General features: G+C 53.8%; 1 protein-coding gene across 2 annotated transcripts in view; it reads right to left on the bottom strand.

Annotated features, from left to right (window-relative positions):
- The window catches only part of FHIP1B (FHF complex subunit HOOK interacting protein 1B), a 60,801-nt gene that overhangs the window by 1,176 nt on the left and 38,206 nt on the right, over window positions 1–21,419 (bottom strand). The window contains exons 10-13 of one of the 2 annotated variants that reach the window (XM_072133597.1): window positions 14,131–15,144; window positions 9,238–9,416; window positions 7,397–7,559; window positions 1,510–6,897 (exon numbers count right to left, since the gene is read on the bottom strand). In XM_072133597.1, the coding sequence (XP_071989698.1) occupies window positions 6,596–6,897; window positions 7,397–7,559; window positions 9,238–9,416; window positions 14,131–15,144 (1,658 nt within the window). In that variant the 3' untranslated portion in view covers window positions 1,510–6,595. The remainder of the gene's footprint in view (window positions 1–1,509; window positions 6,898–7,396; window positions 7,560–9,237; window positions 9,417–14,130; window positions 15,145–21,419) is intronic. The other variant, XM_072133598.1, reaches the window with a different exon arrangement.

Here is a 21,419-nt window from a genome sequence, read left to right as displayed (position 1 = left end):
CTGTGTCTCCTCTGTGACTGCGTGCTGTGATAGAGGAGGAGGGAGTGCAGCTGTGTCTCCTCTGTGTCTGTGACTGTGTGCTGTGATAGGGGAGGAGGGAGTGCAGCTGTGTCTCCTCTGTGACTGTGTGCTGTGAGAGGGGATGAGGAGGTGCAGCTTTTCTCTCAGTGGGGGGGGGGGGGGGGGGGTCCGACCTGCTACTTACACACATTACACTGGGGACACCACACACTATATTCACTGACAATATCCCCAGCTCTGCTTGCTGTCAGTGAACGGGATTATTCTCTACACTTTAAAGGCTGTGACTGATCTACTTCTGTCCGAGTTTCTAGACCATAAAGTCGTCTTCTGCTGCCCCCTTGCTGTGCGCCTGACTCCACCCCTCACCACAGCTGAGAGTTTGTTACAGTGTACATGTACTTGCTATGAGGTTAGTGGCTGAAGAACGGGGAGAGCCCCGGAAGATTGGGGACAGGACGGAAGCAAGAAAATCCCGGAGCGGTTTATATCACCGCTGTGTGCAGAGATGGAAGTCTGCACTGATACATAGTAACAAACTCTCTGCTGCTGTGTAGGCCTAAGGCCCGGTTTACACGTTACAGTTTAAGTGTCCGGGATCCAGGAGACTTTTTATTCAATCTGTTTTCTGATTATTGCAGGTAAGTCATTGTGCGTAGGTACCCTTGGGGGCAGGACAACCTAGACACGCCCCCACGGAGCTTAGACACACCCCTGCTGAGCTTAGATACGCCCCCGCTGAGCCTAAACCTGATCTCCGAGCTCTGGCATGTACTGTACACAGGTGGCACCCACCTCCTCGTGGACAAGGCCCGGAGACCCTCTGCCAGTCCATCAAGGAAACTCGGCCTCTTCTGCAGCCTGGCCCCTGGGGGCACGGCCTCCTGGTCTGAGGTGGACACGTCCTGCCCCACCAGAGTCTGGAGATCCTCCTCCGCCTGCGTCTCCTCCTGGGTAAAACGTGGACACAAGAATCCACCACAACAGAGGGAGCGACCACAGCCGGGGCCGGACATGGACTCCTCATCATCATCGCTCATCTCCTCCTCCAGTCTGATCATTTCTGGGGGGCTCACACAACACATGGCCGCGCCACGGGACAGAATGGCCGCGCCACGGGACAGAATGGCCGTCGGCCACAAAACGTCACTTGGTAACAATGTAATGGGAGGAGCCACCTGAGCAGCCAATTACGGTACAACTTTCTGATTGGTTACTATGGGCGGGCTTCTTCATTGATTGGCTGGTGTTGGATGTAGTAGTGTTTAACTATATAGGGGAGGAGTTAGATGCAACCAATCAGATTTCCACATTCATTGCAAAAAAGTAACCAATAATTTGATTGGTTGTTATGGACAAGTCTGGTTTCTGTGATGGGAGGCCATATAATAAGTATTCACTGTTGGGAGGTGTGGCTTATAGACAACCAATCAGAGTGCAGCTCTCATGTTTAGACCTCAGGTTAGCAAATAAAAGCAATGATCTTACTGATTTGTTCTCAGGTCCTCTGCGTCTCATTGGTTAGGACAGCGGTGACCAGTGTTCAGGACCACCCACATATAAGCTAGAACCTCATTGGTTCACAAGTCAGCAGGCCCCGCCCACAGAATCACAAGGAGACACGGGATGGTTGACACATTTTATTGGACGTCGTCAGCCGGACCTCAGAAGAGTTTGGCAGCGAGGCCGCGGCGTGACAGGTCATGTGACACCAGACCGCTACCATCTCCTCCCCCACACCGATCCCTGGCAGTACAGAAGAGGGTCGGAGACAGCCGCCATTGTGTGTAGTGGAGGAGAGCGCGGCGCAGATGACCGGGGAGGGGACAGACCAACCAAATATAGCGATTCCCTTTCAACCGTCACAGCAAAAATAATTAAAATAAAGAACGTGCAAAAGGGCAGGGCAAAATTAGCACAAGCTCCGCCCAGAAAAGATGGCGCCCGGGCCCTGACAACAATGAAGCAGCCGCTGGGCCAGACAAAATGGCGCCCGGGCCCTGACAACAATGAAGCAGCCGCTGGGCCACACAAGATGGCGCCCGGGCCTTGACAACAATGAAGCAGCCGCTGGCGCCATGTTCTTCCCTCTTTTTGGCAACACCGAAAATATAAAAACAATAAAACTACAAAAAACAAGATGTGCAAAATAACCAGAGAGCCTGACCGTCCGCACCCCACAGCAAGCCCGCAACCCCCGCCCAGCCACGGCACCCGACAGAGGGACGGCTCCCCCCGCCCAGCCAGGGCACGCAACAGCAAGACCGCAACCCCCGCCCGGCCAGGGCACCCGACAGAGGGACGGCTCCCACCGCCCAGCCAGGGCACCCGACAGAGGGACGGCTCCCCCCGCCCAGCCAGCGCACCCGACAGCAAGACCGCAACCCCCGCCCAGCCAGTGCACCCAACAGAGGAACGGCTCCCCCCCGCCCAGCCAGGGCACCCGACAGCAAGACCGCAACCCCCGCCCGGCCAGGGCACCCGACAGAGGGACGGCTCCCACCGCCCAGCCAGGGCACCCGACAGAGGGACGGCTCCCCCCGCCCAGCCAGCGCACCCGACAGCAAGACCGCAACCCCCGCCCAGCCAGTGCACCCAACAGAGGAACGGCTCCCCCCCGCCCAGCCAGGGCACCCGACAGCAAGACCGCAACCCCCGCCCGGCCAGGGCACCCGACAGAGGGACGGCTCCCACCGCCCAGCCAGGGCACCCGACAGAGGGACGGCTCCCCCCGCCCAGCCAGCGCACCCGACAGCAAGACCACAACCCCCGCCCAGCCAGTGCACCCAACAGAGGAACGGCTCCCCCTGCCCAGCCATGGCACCCGACAGCAAGACCGCAACCCCCGCACCGGCCAGGGCACCCGACAGAGGGACGGCTCCCCCCGCCCAGCCAGGGCACCCGACAGCAAGACCGCAACCCCCGCCCGGCCAGGGCACCCAACAGAGGGACGGCTCCCCCCTCCCAGCCAGCGCACCCAACAGAGGGACGGCTCCCCCCGCCCAGCCAGGGCACCCGACAGCAAGACCGCAACCCCCGCCCGGCCAGGGCACCCGACAGAGGGACGGCTCCCCCCTCCCAGCCAGCGCACCCCACAGCTAGACTGCAACCCCCGCCCAGCCAGCGTACCAGCGGGACGGCTCCCCCCGCCCAGCCAGGGCACCCAACAGCAAGACCGCAACCCCCGCCCAGCCAGTGCACCCAACAGAGGGACGGCTCCCCCCGCCCAGCCAGGGCACCCGACAGCAAGACCGCAACCCCCGCCCGGCCAGGGCACCCGACAGAGGGACGGCTCCCCCCGCCCAGCCAGTGCACCCGACAGAGGGACGGCTCCCCCCGCCCAGACAGCGCACCCGACAGCAAGACCGCAACCCCCGCCCAGACAGCGCACCCGACAGAGGGAGGGCTCCCCCCCGGCCAGACAGCGCACCCGACGGAGAGAGGGCCCCCCCCCCGGCCAGACAGCGCACCCGACAGAGGGAGGGCTCCCCCCGGGCCAGACAGCACACCCGACAAAGGGACAGCTCCATCCCCTGCCAGCGCACCAGAGGGACGGCTCCCCACCCCGCCAGCGCACCCGACAGAGGGAAGACTCCCCCCACCCAGCCAGCGCACCCGACAGCAAGACCGCAACCCCCGCCTGGCCAGGGCACCCAACAGAGGGACGGCTCCCCCCGCCTGGCCAGCGCACCCGACAGAGGGAGGGCTCCCTCCGGGCCAGACAGCGCACCCGACAGAGGGAGGGCTCCCCCTGGGCCAGACAGCGCACCCGACAAAGGGACGGCTCCATCCCCCGCGAGTGCACCAAAGGGACGGCTCCCCCCGCCCAGCCAGCGCACCAGAAGGACGGTTCCCCCCCACCCAGCGCACCCGACAGAGGGACGGCTCCCAAGAAAATGCAGCAGTCAGGACAACTCTGCGCTGAGTGATCCGGTAAATTATTAAGACAAAAACATTCAGCACAAACCAATCAACTAGAATGAACCACAAAAACATCTGATCGCCGCAGCGCCGCCTCGTAGGGACACAGGGGCAAATGTAAACAGCAGCGACAGATCATCGGGAGCGACCTCGGGGATTGTACGGATCATCGGGAGCGACCTCGGGGATTGTACGGATCATCGGGAGCGACCTCGGGGATTGTACGGATCATCGGGAGCGACCTCGGGGATTGTACGGATCAACGGGAGCGACCTCGGGGATTGTACGGATCATCGGGAGCGACCTCGGGGATTGTACGGATCATCGGGAGCGACCTCGGGGATTGTACGGATCAACGGGAGCGACCTCGGGGATTGTACAGATCATCGGGGGCCAACATCGGCGATTGTACGGATCATCGGGAGCGACCTCGGGGATTGTAAGGATCATCGGGAGCGACCTCGGGGATTGTACGGATCATCATGTTGTAATTGCCCCCAGTGATTGCGCTTAATATTTCGGATTCTCTCATCTTCTGTAATTGCCCCCAGGGATTATCAGGACTGAGACGCTTCCTCCAATGTAGTGATTATTGGGATTTCATGGCCTCCCCCTGGACTTTCTAGATTACCCAGAGGATAAGGACGGAGCAGATCCAGGGATTGTACAATCAGATTGGTTAGAGATTGTTGAGCCGCTTTGCTCTTGGTTTCTCAAACATAAAACATGAATAAAAACAGTAAAATCATTCCCTAAAATAAAAGGCTTTTCCAGAAAGAAAGCTCCGCCCACTTCCAGGTGAGAGGCGAGCAGGCATGTCACACAAACATCAGGCGTTATACTCCACTCACAGCCACAGCTGCATCCACAAGGCATTGATGTCCACTACTCCAATCACTCCCAGAGCTGCAGCCACAAGTCAACTGAATCCCACCCCCAACACAGCAGCCAGGAGCGACATCACAATGTGACTGGAGCAGCAGCCCGGGATGTGACTGGAGCAGCAGCCCTGACAGCAGCCCGGGATGTGACTGGAGCAGCAGCCCTGACAGCAGCCCGGGATGTGACTGGAGCAGCAGCCCTGACAGCTGCCCGGGATGTGACTGGAGCAGCAGCCCGGGATGTGACTGGAGCAGCAGCCCTGACATCAGCCCGGGATGTGACTGGAGCAGCAGCCCTGACAGCTGCCCGGGATGTGACTGGAGCAGCAGCCCTGACAGCTGCCCGGGATGTGACTGGAGCAGCAGCCCTGACAGCTGCCCGGGATGTGACTGGAGCAGCAGCCCTGACAGCTGCCCGGGATGTGACTGGAGCAGCAGCCCGGGATGTGACTGGAGTAGCAGCCCTGACAGCTGCCCAGGATGTGACTGGAGCAGCAGCCCGCTATGTGACTGGAGCAGCAGCCCTGACAGCTGCCCGGGATGTGACTGGAGCAGCAGCCCTGACAGCTGCCCGGGATGTGACTGGAGCAGCAGCCCTGACAGCTGCCCGGGATGTGACTGTAGTACCAGCCCTGACAGCAGCCCGGGATGTGACTGGAGTAGCAGCCCTAACAGCTGCCCGGGATGTGACTGGAGCAGCAGCCCTGACAGCTGCCCGGGATGTGACTGGAGCAGCAGCCCTGACAGCAGCCCGGGATGTGACTGGAGCAGCAGCCCGGTATGTGACTGGAGCAGCAGCCCTGACAGCAGCCCGGGATGTGTCTGGAGCAGCAGCCCTGAAAGCTGCCCGGGATGTGACTGGAGCAGCAGCCCTGACAGCTGCCCGGGATGTGACTGGAGCAGCAGCCCGGGATGTGACTGGAGTAGCAGCCCTGACAGCTGCCCAGGATGTGACTGGAGTACCAGCCCTAACAGCTGCCCGGGATGCGACCGGAGTACCAGCCCTAACAGCTGCCCGGGATGCGACCGGAGTACCAGCCCTAACAGCTGCCCGGGATGTGACCGGAGTACCAGCCCTAACAGCTGCCCGGGATGTGACCGGAGTACCAGCCCTAACAGCAGCCCAGGATGCGACTGGAGCAGCAGCCCGGGATGTGACTGGAGTACCAGCCCTGACAGCTGCCCGGGATGTGACTGGAGTAGCAGCCAGGGATGTGACTGGAGCAGCAGCCCTGACAGCTGCCCGGGATGTGACTGGAGTAGCAGCCAGGGATGTGACTGGAGCAGCAGCCCTGACAGCTGCCCGGGATGTGACTGGAGTAGCAGCCAGGGATGTGACTGGAGCAGCAGCCAGGGATGTGACTGGAGCAGCAGCCCGGGATGTGACTGGAGCAGCAGCCCGGGATGTGACAGCTGCTTGGACTGTGACTGCTGATACACTATAACGCTCCTCCTGCAGTGGATGGAGGCGCAGGTACCAAGCAGCTCCATTGGTGACCAGCAGATGGCAGGAGATTGGTTGATATCTTATGGCACAATCCCCCCACAGTGGGAGGAGCTCTCATTATTCCAGTGGGCGGGGCAGAGGGTGTATATATAAATGTAGATATATACACACATGTACATCCAGCTATATACACACACACGTCCAGTAAGAATAAGTTAAAAATTGCACCCCCTGGTGGCCGGGCGCAGGCGATGGAGGGTTTGGTCCGAGATGAGAGCTGCCTGCAGATAAAGGGGCGTCTGCCCCCAGTCCCATCCCTTTAAGGTCACTCCTCGGTGGCGGCAGCGGGCAGGAGGTAGGGGGAGGTGACGGCGTGCTCCTGGGCGATGGCCGCCAGCTCCTTCATGAACTCGCTGAAGATGACGGCGCAGTAGACGGCGTTCTTCACCCTCAGCGCCTCGTTCTGCTTCTCCGCCGACGTCTTGAAGATGGAGGATCCCGTCAGCGCATGCAGGACCTGCCCGTCCCGGACCTGCTGGAACGCCAGCTGAGCCGCCTGCCGCGCACGCGTGGGGCTGTGAGTGTGACGCAGGATCAGCTCCCCGATGGACGGCTTCCGACTCTTCACTGCGGGAGGACAGAGACAAGTCACTGCACACACGCAGAGCTGCAGCCTCCCCTGTCACCCCGCAGAGCTGCAGCCGCCCCTGTCACCCCGCAGAGCTGCAGCCGCCCCTGTCACCCCGCAGAGCTGCAGCCGCCCCTGTCACCCCGCAGAGCTGCAGCCGCCCCTGTCACCCCCCAGTCAGCCCCAGAGCTGCAGCCTCTCCTGTCACCCCCCAGTCACCCCCAGAGCTGCAGCCTCTCCTGTCACCCCCCAGTCAGCCCCAGAGCTGCAGCCTCTCCTATCACCCCCCAGTCACCCCCAGAGCTGCAGCCTCTCCTGTCACCCCCCAGTCACCCCCAGAGCTGCAGCCTCTCCTGTCACCCCCCAGTCACCCCCAGAGCTGCAGCCTACCCCGTCACACCCCCAGCCACCCCCAGAGCTGCAGCCTACCCTGTCACACCCCAGTCACCCCCAGAGCTGCAGCCTACCCTGTCACCCCAAGGTCACTCTGTGCCTCACCCAGTGTGTCGGAGCGGCGCAGGGCGGGTACAGCACCCGGACCCTCGCCCCAGTCCAGTTTCCCGCGGGCGATCAGGAACTTTTTGGCCTTGAAGAGGAGGGTGGGGAAATCGTCCTGAGCCGCAGCAAAAGCCTCAATCTTATTCTTCACCGAACCCAGAACCTGCAGCGAGAGAAGGACAAGAGATGGAGAACCCGACAGCAGCAGCAGGAGGCGAGGAGCCCCAGAGAACCCGACAGCAGCAGCAGGAGAGGGGGGCCCCAGAGAGCCCGACAGCAGCAGCAGGAGAGGGGGGCCCCAGAGAGCCCGACAGCAGCAGCAGGAGAGGGGGGCCCCAGAGAGCCCGACAGCAGCAGCAGGACGCGAGGGGGCCCCAGAGAGCCCGACAGCAGCAGCAGGACGCGAGGGGGCCCCAGAGAGCCCGACAGCAGCAGCAGGACGCGAGGGGGCCCCAGAGAGCCCGACAGCAGCAGCAGCAGCAGCAGGACGCGAGGGGGCCCCAGAGAGCCCGACGACAGCAGCAGCAGGACGCGAGGAGGCCCCAGAGAGCCCGACGACAGCAGCAGCAGCAGGACGCGAGGGGGCCCCAGAGAGCCCGACGACAGCAGCAGCAGGACGCGAGGGGGCCCCAGAGAGCCCGACAGCAGCAGCAGGACGCGGAGAGGGGGCCCCAGAGAGCCCGACGACAGCAGCAGGACGCGGAGAGGGGGCCCCAGAGAGCCCGACGACAGCAGCAGCAGGATAAGGAGAGGGGGCCCCAGAGAACCCGACAGCAGCAGCAGGAGAGGGGGGCCCCAGAGAACCCGACAGCAGCAGCAGGAGAGGGGGGCCCCAGAGAACCCGACAGCAGCAGCAGGAGAGGGGGCCCCAGAGAACCCGACAGCAGCAGCAGGAGGAGGAGAGGGGGCCCCAGAGAACCCGACAGCAGCAGCAGGAGGAGGAGAGGGGGCCCCAGAGAACCCGACAGCAGCAGCAGCAGGACGCGAGGGGGCCCCAGAGAGCCCGACGACAGCAGCAGGACGCGGAGAGGGGGCCCCAGAGAGCCCGACGACAGCAGCAGCAGGATAAGGAGAGGGGGCCCCAGAGAACCCGACAGCAGCAGCAGGAGAGGGGGGCCCCAGAGAACCCGACAGCAGCAGCAGGAGGAGGAGAGGGGGCCCCAGAGAACCCGACAGCAGCAGCAGGAGGAGGAGAGGGGGCCCCAGAGAACCCGACAGCAGCAGCAGGAGGAGGAGAGGGGGCCCCAGAGAACCCGACAGCAGCAGCAGGAGGAGGAGGAGAGGGGGCCCCAGAGAACCCGACAGCAGCAGGAGGAGGAGGAGAGGGGGCCCCAGAGAACCCGACAGCAGCAGCAGGAGGAGGAGGAGAGGGGGCCCCAGAGAACCCGACAGCAGCAGCAGGAGGAGGAGGAGAGGGGGCCCCAGAGAACCCGACAGCAGCAGCAGGAGGAGGAGAGGGGGCCCCAGAGAACCCGACAGCAGCAGCAGGAGGAGGAGAGGGGGCCCCAGAGAACCCGACAGCAGCAGCAGGAGGAGGAGAGGGGGCCCCAGAGAACCCGACAGCAGCAGCAGGAGGAGGAGAGGGGGCCCCAGAGAACCCGACAGCAGCAGGAGGAGGAGGAGAGGGGGCCACAGAGAACCCGACAGCAGCAGCAGGAGGAGAGGGGGCCCCAGAGAGCCCGACAGCAGCAGCAGAAGGGGCCCCAGAGAGCCCGACAGCAGCAGCAGGAGGAGGAGAGGGGGCCCCAGAGAGCCCGACAGCAGCAGCAGGAGGAGGAGGAGAGGGGGCCCCAGATAGCCCGACAGCAGCAGGAGAGGCCCAATCACCCGCCGGTACTCACCTGCACCAGGGACTTCACGCTGGGCTGGAACACCATGTTGGTGTTGAGCAGGAAGGAGCGGAGCAGCGGCTGTGGGTGATACGCCAGCTGTGCCACGATGCCAGTCAGCAGGAAGTTGACGTACAGAGAGTTGGTCAACATATTCTCCAACTTGGCAAAGAGCATCGCGATAAACGGACCTGCGGCAGAGAAGATGGTACGAGGTCACAAGCTGTGCCCGGGGGAGGTAACATAGGCACAGGGGGGCATCACACGGGGTGAGGAGGTAACGTAGGCACAGGGAGGCATCACACGGGGTGAGGAGGTAATGTAGGCACAGGGTGAGGAGGTAATGTAGGCACAGGAGACATCACACGGGGTGAGGAGGTAATGTAGGCACAGGGTGACATCACACGGGGTGAGGAGGTAATGTAGGCACAGGAGACATCACACGGGGTGAGGAGGTAATGTAGGCACAGGGTGACATCACACGGGGTGAGGAGGTAACGTAGGCACAGGGAGGCATCACACGGGGTGAGGAGGTAATGTAGGCACAGGGTGAGGAGGTAATGTAGGCACAGGAGACATCACACGGGGTGAGGAGGTAATGTAGGCACAGGGTGACATCACACGGGGTGAGGAGGTAATGTAGGCACAGGAGACATCACACGGGGTGAGGAGGTAATGTAGGCACAGGGAGACATCACACGGGGTGAGGAGGTAATGTAGGCACAGGAGACATCACACGGGGTGAGGAGGTAATGTAGGCACAGGAGACATCACACGGGGTGAGGAGGTAATGTAGGCACAGGAGACATCACACGGGGTGAGGAGGTAATGTAGGCACAGGAGACATCACACGGGGTGAGGAGGTAATGTAGGCACAGGGAGACATCACACGGGGTGAGGGGGTAACATAGGCACAGGGAGACATCACACGGGGTGAGGAGGTAATGTAGGCACAGGGAGACATCACACGGGGTGAGGAGGTAATGTAGGCACAGGGTGACATCACACGGGGTGAGGAGGTAATGTAGGCACAGGGAGACATCACACGGGGTGAGGAGGTAATGTAGGCACAGGAGACATCACACGGGGTGAGGAGGTAATGTAGGCACAGGAGACATCACACGGGGTGAGGTGGTAATGTAGGCACAGGAGACATCACACGGGGTGAGGGGGTAATGTAGGCACAGGAGACATCACACGGGGTGAGGAGGTAATGTAGGCACAGGGAGACATCACACGGGGTGAGGAGGTAATGTAGGCACAGGGAGACATCACACGGGGTGAGGAGGTAATGTAGGCACAGGGTGACATCACACGGGGTGAGGGGGTAATGTAGGCACAGGAGACATCACACGGGGTGAGGGGGTAATGTAGGCACAGGGATTCATCACACGGGGTGAGGAGGTAATGTAGGCACAGGGAGACATCACACGGGGTGAGGGGGTAATGTAGGCACAGGGAGACATCACACGGGGTGAGGAGGTAATGTAGGCACAGGAGACATCACACGGGGTGAGGGGGTAATGTAGGCACAGGGTGACATCACACGGGGTGAGGAGGTAATGTAGGCACAGGAGACATCACACGGGGTGAGGAGGTAATGTAGGCACAGGGTGACATCACACGGGGTGAGGAGGTAACGTAGGCACAGGGTGACATCACACGGGGTGAGGAGGTAATGTAGGCACAGGGTGACATCACACGGGGTGAGGAGGTAACGTAGGCACAGGGTGACATCACACGGGGTGAGGAGGTAACGTAGGCACAGGGTGACATCACACGGGGTGAGGAGGTAATGTAGGCACAGGGTGACATCACACGGGGTGAGGAGGTAATGTAGGCACAGGGTGACATCACACGGGGTGAGGAGGTAATGTAGGCACAGGGTGACATCACACGGGGTGAGGAGGTAATGTAGGCACAGGGAGACATCACACGGGGTGAGGAGGTAATGTAGGCACAGGGAGACATCACACGGGGTGAGGAGGTAATGTAGGCACAGGGATTCATCACACGGGGTGAGGAGGTAATGTAGGCACAGGGAGACATCACACGGGGTGAGGAGGTAATGTAGGCACAGGAGACATCACACGGGGTGAGGAGGTAACGTAGGCACAGGAGACATCACACGGGGTGAGGAGGTAACGTAGGCACAGGGTGACATCACACGGGGTGAGGAGGTAATGTAGGCACAGGGAGGCATCACACGGGGTGAGGAGGTAATGTAGGCACAGGAGACATCACACGGGGTGAGGAGGTAATGTAGGCACAGGGTGACATCACACGGGGTGAGGAGGTAATGTAGGCACAGGGAGACATCACACGGGGTGAGGGGGTGACGTGGGCACAGGGTGACATCACACGGGGTGAGGAGGTAATGTAGGCACAGGGAGACATCACACGGGGTGAGGAGGTAATGTAGGCACAGGGTGACATCACACGGGGTGAGGAGGTAATGTAGGCACAGGGTGACATCACACGGGGTGAGGAGGTAATGTAGGCACAGGGTGACATCACACGGGGTGAGGAGGTAATGTAGGCACAGGGAGGCATCACACGGGGTGAGGAGGTAATGTAGGCACAGGAGACATCACACGGGGTGAGGAGGTAATGTAGGCACAGGGTGACATCACACGGGGTGAGGAGGTAATGTAGGCACAGGGAGACATCACACGGGGTGAGGAGGTAATGTAGGCACAGGGAGACATCACACGGGGTGAGGAGGTAATGTAGGCACAGGGTGACATCACACGGGGTGAGGAGGTAATGTAGGCACAGGGTGACATCACACGGGGTGAGGAGGTAACGTAGGCACAGGGAGACATCACACGGGGTGAGGAGGTAATGTAGGCACAGGAGACATCACACGGGGTGAGGAGGTAATGTAGGCACAGGGAGACATCACACGGGGTGAGGAGGTAATGTAGGCACAGGGTGACATCACACGGGGTGAGGAGGTAATGTAGGCACAGGAGACATCACACGGGGTGAGGGGGTAATGTAGGCACAGGAGACATCACACGGGGTGAGGGGGTAATCTAGGCACAGGGAGACATCACACGGGGTGAGGAGGTAATGTAGGCACAGGAGACATCACACGGGGTGAGGGGGTAATGTAGGCACAGGAGACATCACACGGGGTGAGGGGGTAATCTAGGCACAGGGAGACATCACACGGGGTGAGGAGGTAATGTAGGCACAGGGTGACATCACACGGGGTGAGGGGGTAATCTAGGCACAGGGAGACATCACACGGGGTGAGGAGGTAATGTAGGCACAGGGTGAGGGGGTAATGTAGGCACAGGGAGACATCACACGGGGTGAGGAGGTAATGTAGGCACAGGGTGACATCACACGGGGTGAGGAGGTAATGTAGGCACAGGGTGACATCACACGGGGTGAGGAGGTAATGTAGGCACAGGGAGGCATCACACGGGGTGAGGAGGTAATGTAGGCACAGGAGACATCACACGGGGTGAGGAGGTAATGTAGGCACAGGGTGACATCACACGGGGTGAGGAGGTAATGTAGGCACAGGGTGACATCACACGGGGTGAGGAGGTAATGTAGGCACAGGGTGACATCACACGGGGTGAGGAGGTAATGTAGGCACAGGGTGACATCACACGGGGTGAGGAGGTAATGTAGGCACAGGGAGACATCACACGGGGTGAGGAGGTAATGTAGGCACAGGGAGACATCACACGGGGTGAGGAGGTAATGTAGGCACAGGGTGACATCACACGGGGTGAGGAGGTAATGTAGGCACAGGGTGACATCACACGGGGTGAGGAGGTAACGTAGGCACAGGGAGACATCACACGGGGTGAGGAGGTAATGTAGGCACAGGAGACATCACACGGGGTGAGGAGGTAATGTAGGCACAGGGAGACATCACACGGGGTGAGGAGGTAATGTAGGCACAGGGTGACATCACACGGGGTGAGGAGGTAATGTAGGCACAGGAGACATCACACGGGGTGAGGGGGTAATGTAGGCACAGGAGACATCACACGGGGTGAGGGGGTAATCTAGGCACAGGGAGACATCACACGGGGTGAGGAGGTAATGTAGGCACAGGAGACATCACACGGGGTGAGGGGGTAATGTAGGCACAGGAGACATCACACGGGGTGAGGGGGTAATCTAGGCACAGGGAGACATCACACGGGGTGAGGAGGTAATGTAGGCACAGGGTGACATCACACGGGGTGAGGGGGTAATCTAGGCACAGGGAGACATCACACGGGGTGAGGAGGTAATGTAGGCACAGGGTGAGGGGGTAATGTAGGCACAGGGAGACATCACACGGGGTGAGGAGGTAATGTAGGCACAGGGTGACATCACACGGGGTGAGGAGGTAATGTAGGCACAGGGTGACATCACACGGGGTGAGGAGGTAATGTAGGCACAGGGTGACATCACACGGGGTGAGGAGGTAATGTAGGCACAGGAGACATCACACGGGGTGAGGAGGTAATGTAGGCACAGGGAGACATCACACGGGGTGAGGAGGTAATGTAGGCACAGGAGACATCACACGGGGTGAGGAGGTAATGTAGGCACAGGGAGACATCACACGGGGTGAGGAGGTAATGTAGGCACAGGGTGACATCACACGGGGTGAGGAGGTAATGTAGGCACAGGGAGACATCACACGGGGTGAGGAGGTAATGTAGGCACAGGGAGACATCACACGGGGTGAGGAGGTAATGTAGGCACAGGGTGAGGGGGTAATGTAGGCACAGGGTGACATCACACGGGGTGAGGGGGTAATCTAGGCACAGGGAGACATCACACAGGGTGAGGAGGTAATGTAGGCACAGGGTGAGGGGGTGACGTGGGCACAGGGAGGCATCACACAGAGCAGGCAGGAGCTCGGGATACGGGCAGTGCTGTACCTACCTGTGTAGGGTTGCCCGTTGCCGCCCTGTGCCCGCAGGGGGCTGTGTAGCAGGAGGGTCAGTGAGTTGGATCGGCTTTTGCCCGCGTCACACTGGTCGTCGTCCTCCTGGGGGAGGGTCATGTGCCCGTCTGCCGCCTCCTCCTGGACCGCCCTCATGCCGTCCTCCATCTCCTTTAGCTCCTCCCCCAGCTTCTCGATGCTCAGGGGGGCCCCGTTGGTGTCGGCCGGGGCCCGGTCCAGTAGTTCGTCGATGAGACTGTCCACAGAATCTGTGGGTGCCCAGCGCTGGTTCTCCCCTCTACTCGATGTGGTCTCCTCCGCTCTTCTCTCCGCCCCCATGGCCTGTCCGTTCCCCTTGGCTCCTCCCCTCGGCCCCTCCCCCACGGGATCCCGTTTTACTTTTTTGATCTCACAGTTATCAGTCCGTCCTGGAAACACGTCCCCCCTCTGGGTGCCCCCTGAATGTCCCGGCTCTTCGGAGCCGTTCATGAGGTTAGGGGCAGGGGCCCCATCACGAGATGATTCTGTGTGGCCCCCGTCCTGCGCCCTAGGGCCCCGCCCTCCCTCCTCCTCCTGTAAGCTGCGTTTCTTAGTCCGGGGGGTGGCGCTGTGCCTCCGCTCCTTGTCCTGGGTCCTGGCAGCGGAGGAGGGGAGAGGAGAGAAGTAATCGGGGGACAGGGAGACCTCCTCCGGTGTGGGTGGCGACAGGCTGCGGGGGCTGGGCTCCTCGCCGTCATAGGGGGCGGACCAGACGCGGCAGGCGCGGGTGCAGCGGTCTATCCCGGCCCGAGCCTCCTGCAGGTATTCCAGGTAATTCCCCTCCAGCTCCGACACTTCATCCCAGGAGAGAGACCCGTGCCGGGGGCTGCCGGGGTCCTGGGGGGCAAATACAGGGGAGCGGTGCCCGGGGCTCTCAGGGGTGGACGGGCGCATGAAGAAGCCGATCCTGGAGGGGGTGGAGGGGCGCGGCACAGTGTGGACCGTGGAGGTGTCAATGCTAGGACTGCCCTGAACTGCAAGCCAAGAGAAATACAGTCACACAGGGGGCAGTATTATAGTAGTTATATCCCTGTACATAGGGGGCAGTTTTATAGTAGTTATATTCCTGTACATAGGGAGCAGTATTATAGTAGTTATATTCTTGTACATAGGGGGCAGTATTATAGTAGTTATATTCCTGTACATAGGAGGCAGTATTATAGTAGTTATATTCTTGTACATAGGGGCAGTATTATAGTAGTTATATTCCTGTACATAGGGAGCAGTATTATAGTAGTTATATTCTTGTACATAGGGGGCAGTTTTATAGTAGTTATATTCTTGTACATAGGGGGCAGTTTTATAGTAGTTATATTCCTGTACATAGGGGGCAGTATTATAGTAGTTATATTCTTGTACATAGGGAGCAGTATTATAGTAGTTATATTCTTGTACATAGGGGGCAGTATTATAGTAGTTATATTCTTGTACATAGGGGGCAGTATTATAGGAGTTATATTCTTGTACATAGGGGGCAGTATTATAGTAGTTATATTCTTGTACATAGGGAGCAGTATTATAGTAGTTATATTCTTGTACATAGGGGGCAGTATTATAGTAGTTATATTCCTGTACATAGGGGGCAGTATTATAGTAGTTATATTCCTGTACATAGAAAGCAGTATTATAGTAGTTATATTCCTGTACATAGGGGGCAGTATTATAGTAGTTATATTCCTGTACATAGGAGGCAGTATTATAGTAGTTATATTCCTGTACATAGGAGGCAGTATTATAGTAGTTATATTCTTGTATATAGGGGGCAGTATTATAGTAGTTATATTCTTGTACATAGGTGGCAGTATTATAGTAGTTATATTCCTGTACATAGGAGGCAGTATTATAGTAGTTATATTCCTGTACATAGGGGGCAGTATTATAGTAGTTATATTCTTGTACATAGGGGGCAGTATTATAGTAGTTATATTCCTGTACATAGGGGGCAGTATTATAGTAGTTATATTCCTGTACATAGAGGGCAGTATTATAGTAGTTATATCCCTGTACATAGGGGGCAGTATTATAGTAGTTATATTCTTGTACATAGGGGGCAGTATTATAGTAGTTATATTCCTGTACATAGGGGGCAGTATTATAGTAGTTATATTCTTGTACACAGGGGGCAGTATTATAGTAGTTATATTCCTGTACATAGGGGGCAGTATTATAGTAGTTATATTCCTGTACATAGGGGGCAGTATTATGGTAGTTATATCCCTGTAAATAGGGGGCAGTATTATAGTAGTTATATTCTTGTACATAGGGGGCAGTATTATAGTAGTTATATTCCTGTACATAGGGGGCAGTATTATAGTAGTTATATTCTTGTACACAGGGGGCAGTATTATAGTAGTTATATTCCTGTACATAGGGGGCAGTATTATAGTAGTTATATTCTTGTACATAGGGGGCAGTATTATAGTAGTTATATTCTTGTACACAGGGGGCAGTATTATAGTAGTTATATTCCTGTACATAGAGGGCAGTATTATAGTAGTTATATTCTTGTACATAGGGGGCAGTATTATAGTAGTTATATTCTTGTACATAGGGGGCAGTATTATAGTAGTTATATTCCTGTACATAGGGGGCAGTATTATAGTAGTTATATTCCTGTACATAGGGGGCAGTATTATAGTAGTTATATTCCTGTACATAGGGGACAGTATTATAGTAGTTATATTCTTGTACATAGGGGGCAGTATTATAGTAGTTATATTCTTGTACATAGGGGGCAGTATTATAGTAGTTATATTCCTGTACATAGGAGGCAGTATTATAGTAGTTATATTCCTGTACATAGGGGACAGTATTATAGTAGTTATATTCTTGTACATAGGGGGCAGTATTATAGTAGTTATATTCTTGTACATAGGGGGCAGTATTATAGTAGTTATATTCCTGTACATAGGGGGGCAGTATTATAGTAGTTATATTCCTGTACCTAGGGGGCAGTATTATAGTAGTTATATTCCTGTACATAGGGGGCAGTATTATAGTAGTTATATTCCTGTACATAGGGGGCAGTATTATAGTAGTTATATTCCTGTACATAGGGAGCAGTATTATAGTAGTTATATTCCTGTACATAGGGAGCAGTATTATAGTAGTTATATTCTTGTACATAGGGGGCAGTATTATAGTAGTTATATTCTTGTACATAGGGAGCAGTATTATAGTAGTTATATTCCTGTACATAGGGGGCAGTATTATAGTAGTTATATTCCTGTAAATAGGGGGCAGTATTATAGTAGTTATATTCTTGTACATAGGGGGCAGTATTATAGTAGTTATAGTCTTGTACATATGGGGCAGTATTATAGTAGTTATATTCTTGTACATAGGAGCAGTATTATAGTAGTTATATTCTTGTACATAGGGGGCAGTATTATAGTAGTTATATTCCTGTACATAGGGGGCAGTATTATAGTAGTTATATTCCTGTACATAGGGAGCAGTATTATAGTAGTTATATTCTTGTACATAGGGGGCAGTATTATAGTAGTTATATTCCTGTACATAGGTGGCAGTATTATAGTAGTTATATTCTTGTACATAGGGAGCAGTATTATAGTAGTTATATTCTTGTACATAGGGAGCAGTATTATAGTAGTTATATTCTTGTACATAAGGGGCAGTATTATAGTAGTTATATTCTTGTACATAGGAGGCAGTATTATAGTAGTTATATTCTTGTACATAGGGGTAGTATTATAGTAGTTATATTCTTGTACATAGGGGGCAGTATTATAGTAGTTATATTCTTGTACATAGGGGGCAGTATTATAGTAGTTATATTCCTGTACATAGGGGGCAGTATTATAGCAGTTATATTCCTGTACATAGGGGGCAGTATTATAGTAGTTATATTCCTGTACATAGGGACAGTATTATAGTAGTTATATTCTTGTACATAGGGAGCAGTATTATAGTTGTTATATTCCTGTACATAGTGGGCAGTATTATAGTAGTTATATTCTTGTACATAGGGGGCAGTATTATAGTAGTTATATTCCTGTACATAGGGGGCAGTATTATAGTAGTTATATTCCTGTACATAGGGGGCAGTATTATAGTAGTTATATTCTTGTACATAGGAGGCAGTATTATAGTAGTTATATTCCTGTACATAGGGGGCAGTACTATAGTAGTTATATTCTTGTACATAGGGGGCAGTATTATAGTAGTTATATTCCTGTACATAGGGGGCAGTATTATAGTAGTTATATTCCTGTACATAGGGGGCAGTATTATAGTAGTTATATTCCTGTACATAGGGGGCAGTATTATAGTAGTTATATCCTGTACATAGGGGGCAGTACTATAGTAGTTATATTCTTGTACATAGGGGGCAGTATTATAGTAGTTATATTCCTGTACATAGGGGGCAGTATTATAGTAGTTATATTCCTGTACATAGGGGGCAGTATTATAGTAGTTATATTCTTGTACATAGGGGGCAGTATTATAGTAGTTATATCCCTGTACATAGGGGGCAGTATTATAGTAGTTATATTCTTGTACATAGGGGGCAGTATTATAGTAGTTATATTCCTGTACATAGGGGGCAGTATTATAGTAGTTATATTCCTGTACATAGGAGGCAGTATTATAGCAGTTATATTCTTGTACATAGGGGGCAGTATTATAGTAGTTATATTCTTGTACATAGGGGGCAGTATTATAGTAGTTATATTCCTGTACATAGGGGGCAGTATTATAGTAGTTATATTCTTGTACATAGGGGGCAGTATTATAGTAGTTATATTCTTGTACATAGGGGGCAGTATTATAGTAGTTATATTCTTGTACATAGGGGCCAGTATTATAGTAGTTATATTCTTGTACACAGGGGACAGTATTATAGTAGTTATATTCTTGTACATAGGGGCAGTATTATAGTAGTTATATTCCTGTACATAGGGGGCAGTATTATAGTAGTTATATTCCTGTACATAGGGGGCAGTATTATAGCAGTTATATTCCTGTACATAGGGGGCAGTATTATAGTAGTTATATTCCTGTACATAGGGGGCAGTATTATAGTAGTTATATTCCTGTACATAGGGGGCAGTATTATAGCAGTTATATTCCTGTACATAGGGGGCAGTATTATAGTAGTTATACTCGAGGAAAAAAGGTATCATCGGCAACAGGCAAATGAAGTAAAAAGGTGAATCTTTATTTCCAAAACATGATTAAAAAGTGATCACTGGGGAGAGAAAAATGGTTACGCGTTTCGGACCAAAACGCAACTTTGGCTACGTCAGAAACTGATTTTTTGAACGATCCCATACGTTTGAACAATGTCATATCCATTTTTACATCCTCTGAGTCCAATCCAGCAAATGTTGAAACCTCTGTTAAAAATATAACTAAAGATTTGGAAAAAGCCATGACTACCCGTCTTCGCCTCTGGTGGGACTCTACAAACCTTCAAAACTATTTAGATAAACAAATGATACCCCGAGGACTTCGAATTCGAAAATATCCTACCACTCCATATGACCAAGAGTTTACTACTAAATGGAATCAAGTTCTCTCTGCTTGTTCTCTTCAATTAATGGACCTTCTTATCCAACAAGAACGAAAAATTCTTACAGAAACTCAATCTAGCATTGATACATTATCACTTCAACTTAAACATGAAGTCTCTAATACAGTATACGAGGAAACATTACTCAAAATTCAACAAAGTCTTTCCACTCAGGAAACCCAAATTATCGAAACAAAAAAATCTAAATTTAATCGAGATAGTTTGGATTATGCCCAAGATAAAGTATACACCAGAGAACGGGCAAGACCTCGTTCCATCCTTCGTAACCAAAGATCCAGATCACGCTCCACCAGCAAAGTGGCTTTCTCCTCTACTGATTGTGACTCAGATGACTATGACAATGTGAACACAAACCAACTTCCACCTACTTCAACATCTTCAAAAAACGATTTGCCCTCTTCAACCCAGAACACACTCTCTACTACAACCGCAAAAATAACTACAAAAAAACGAGGCGAGCGGGCAAGAAACACCGAAAACATCAATCAATACACAACTCGACAAACGCCGAAAACAACAACTACAAAATAACTGATCTATCTAGCATCATTAACCTTTCTGCTTGTCAGTTATCTACTCATCAACTAGAAGTTCTAGCCAAAGGTTTAGGTTTTTCTCCCACTACTCAAATGAATTTATTTTCTACCATCTGCGATGTTAACAGATTTGTTCGCTTGTTAACTGTTAAAAGACATTTCTTGTCCAGTACTGATTCTTCTTGTCTTGACCCAGATCCTGTTTTTCCTACAATATTAAACGAACATGGTAAAAACTCCTTTCAATTATCGTCATCTTTTCAAGAACAACTTTCGTTACTGGATCTTATTGATTTACAACGTTCATCGAACCACAATTCTTCTACCATCAAATCCATCACTGATACTTCCAATACCATTAAAGTACAAAATCCCTCTTTTTACCCAGTACATTCCCGGACATCCGCCATGGATCTATTCCAAGAGGCTGTGGAACGAGATTTACTTTCTCTTCATGGAAAATGTTCCCCAATTCAATCTAATCTAACCAAAAATCATCACCATGCCATCCATACCTTGAAGAATAATCCTTACATTATTATTCGTCCTTCGGATAAAGGCGGCAATATTACTGTCCTTGATAAAGAATTATATCGTCAGCAAGCACACAACATGCTTCAAGATACCACTGTTTATCGACAACTTCCATCTGACCCTACCGACCACATCTTGAAACAAATGCGAAAACTCATCGCAGATGGTCTTCATTTGGGTTTTCTTAATAAACGCACCGCGGAATATTTAGTTCCAGAAACCTCTACGTGCTCAAATTTCTATCTGCTCCCGAAAACTCATAAAACCGGTTTTCCTCCACCATTCCGTCCCATTGTGTCCTGTACAAATTCACTCATGGAACGACTTGGACAATGGCTCGATAACCTACTCCAACCTTTGGTTGCTAGACTCCCGGGTTATATTCAAGACACGAAGGCTCTCCTCGCAGCCGTCAATCAAATACCGTGGACTGACAAAGATTCTTGGGTATCTTGTGATGTCACCTCACTATATACTTGCATACCACATCATTTAGCATCCATGGCCATCGCACATCATCTTGATAAATACAGCTCATATGCTGTGAATCTTCAAGAATATATTGTCACAGTACTGTCTTTTTTACTACATAATAATTATTTTATGTTTGATGATATTTTCT

The sequence above is a fragment of the Engystomops pustulosus genome, chromosome 2 (genome assembly GCF_040894005.1).
Source record: "Engystomops pustulosus chromosome 2, aEngPut4.maternal, whole genome shotgun sequence".
Taxonomy (NCBI): Eukaryota; Metazoa; Chordata; class Amphibia; order Anura; family Leptodactylidae; genus Engystomops; species Engystomops pustulosus.
The sequence above is the reverse complement of the archived record's forward strand: the minus strand, read 5'-3'. Positions and strand labels throughout refer to the sequence as shown.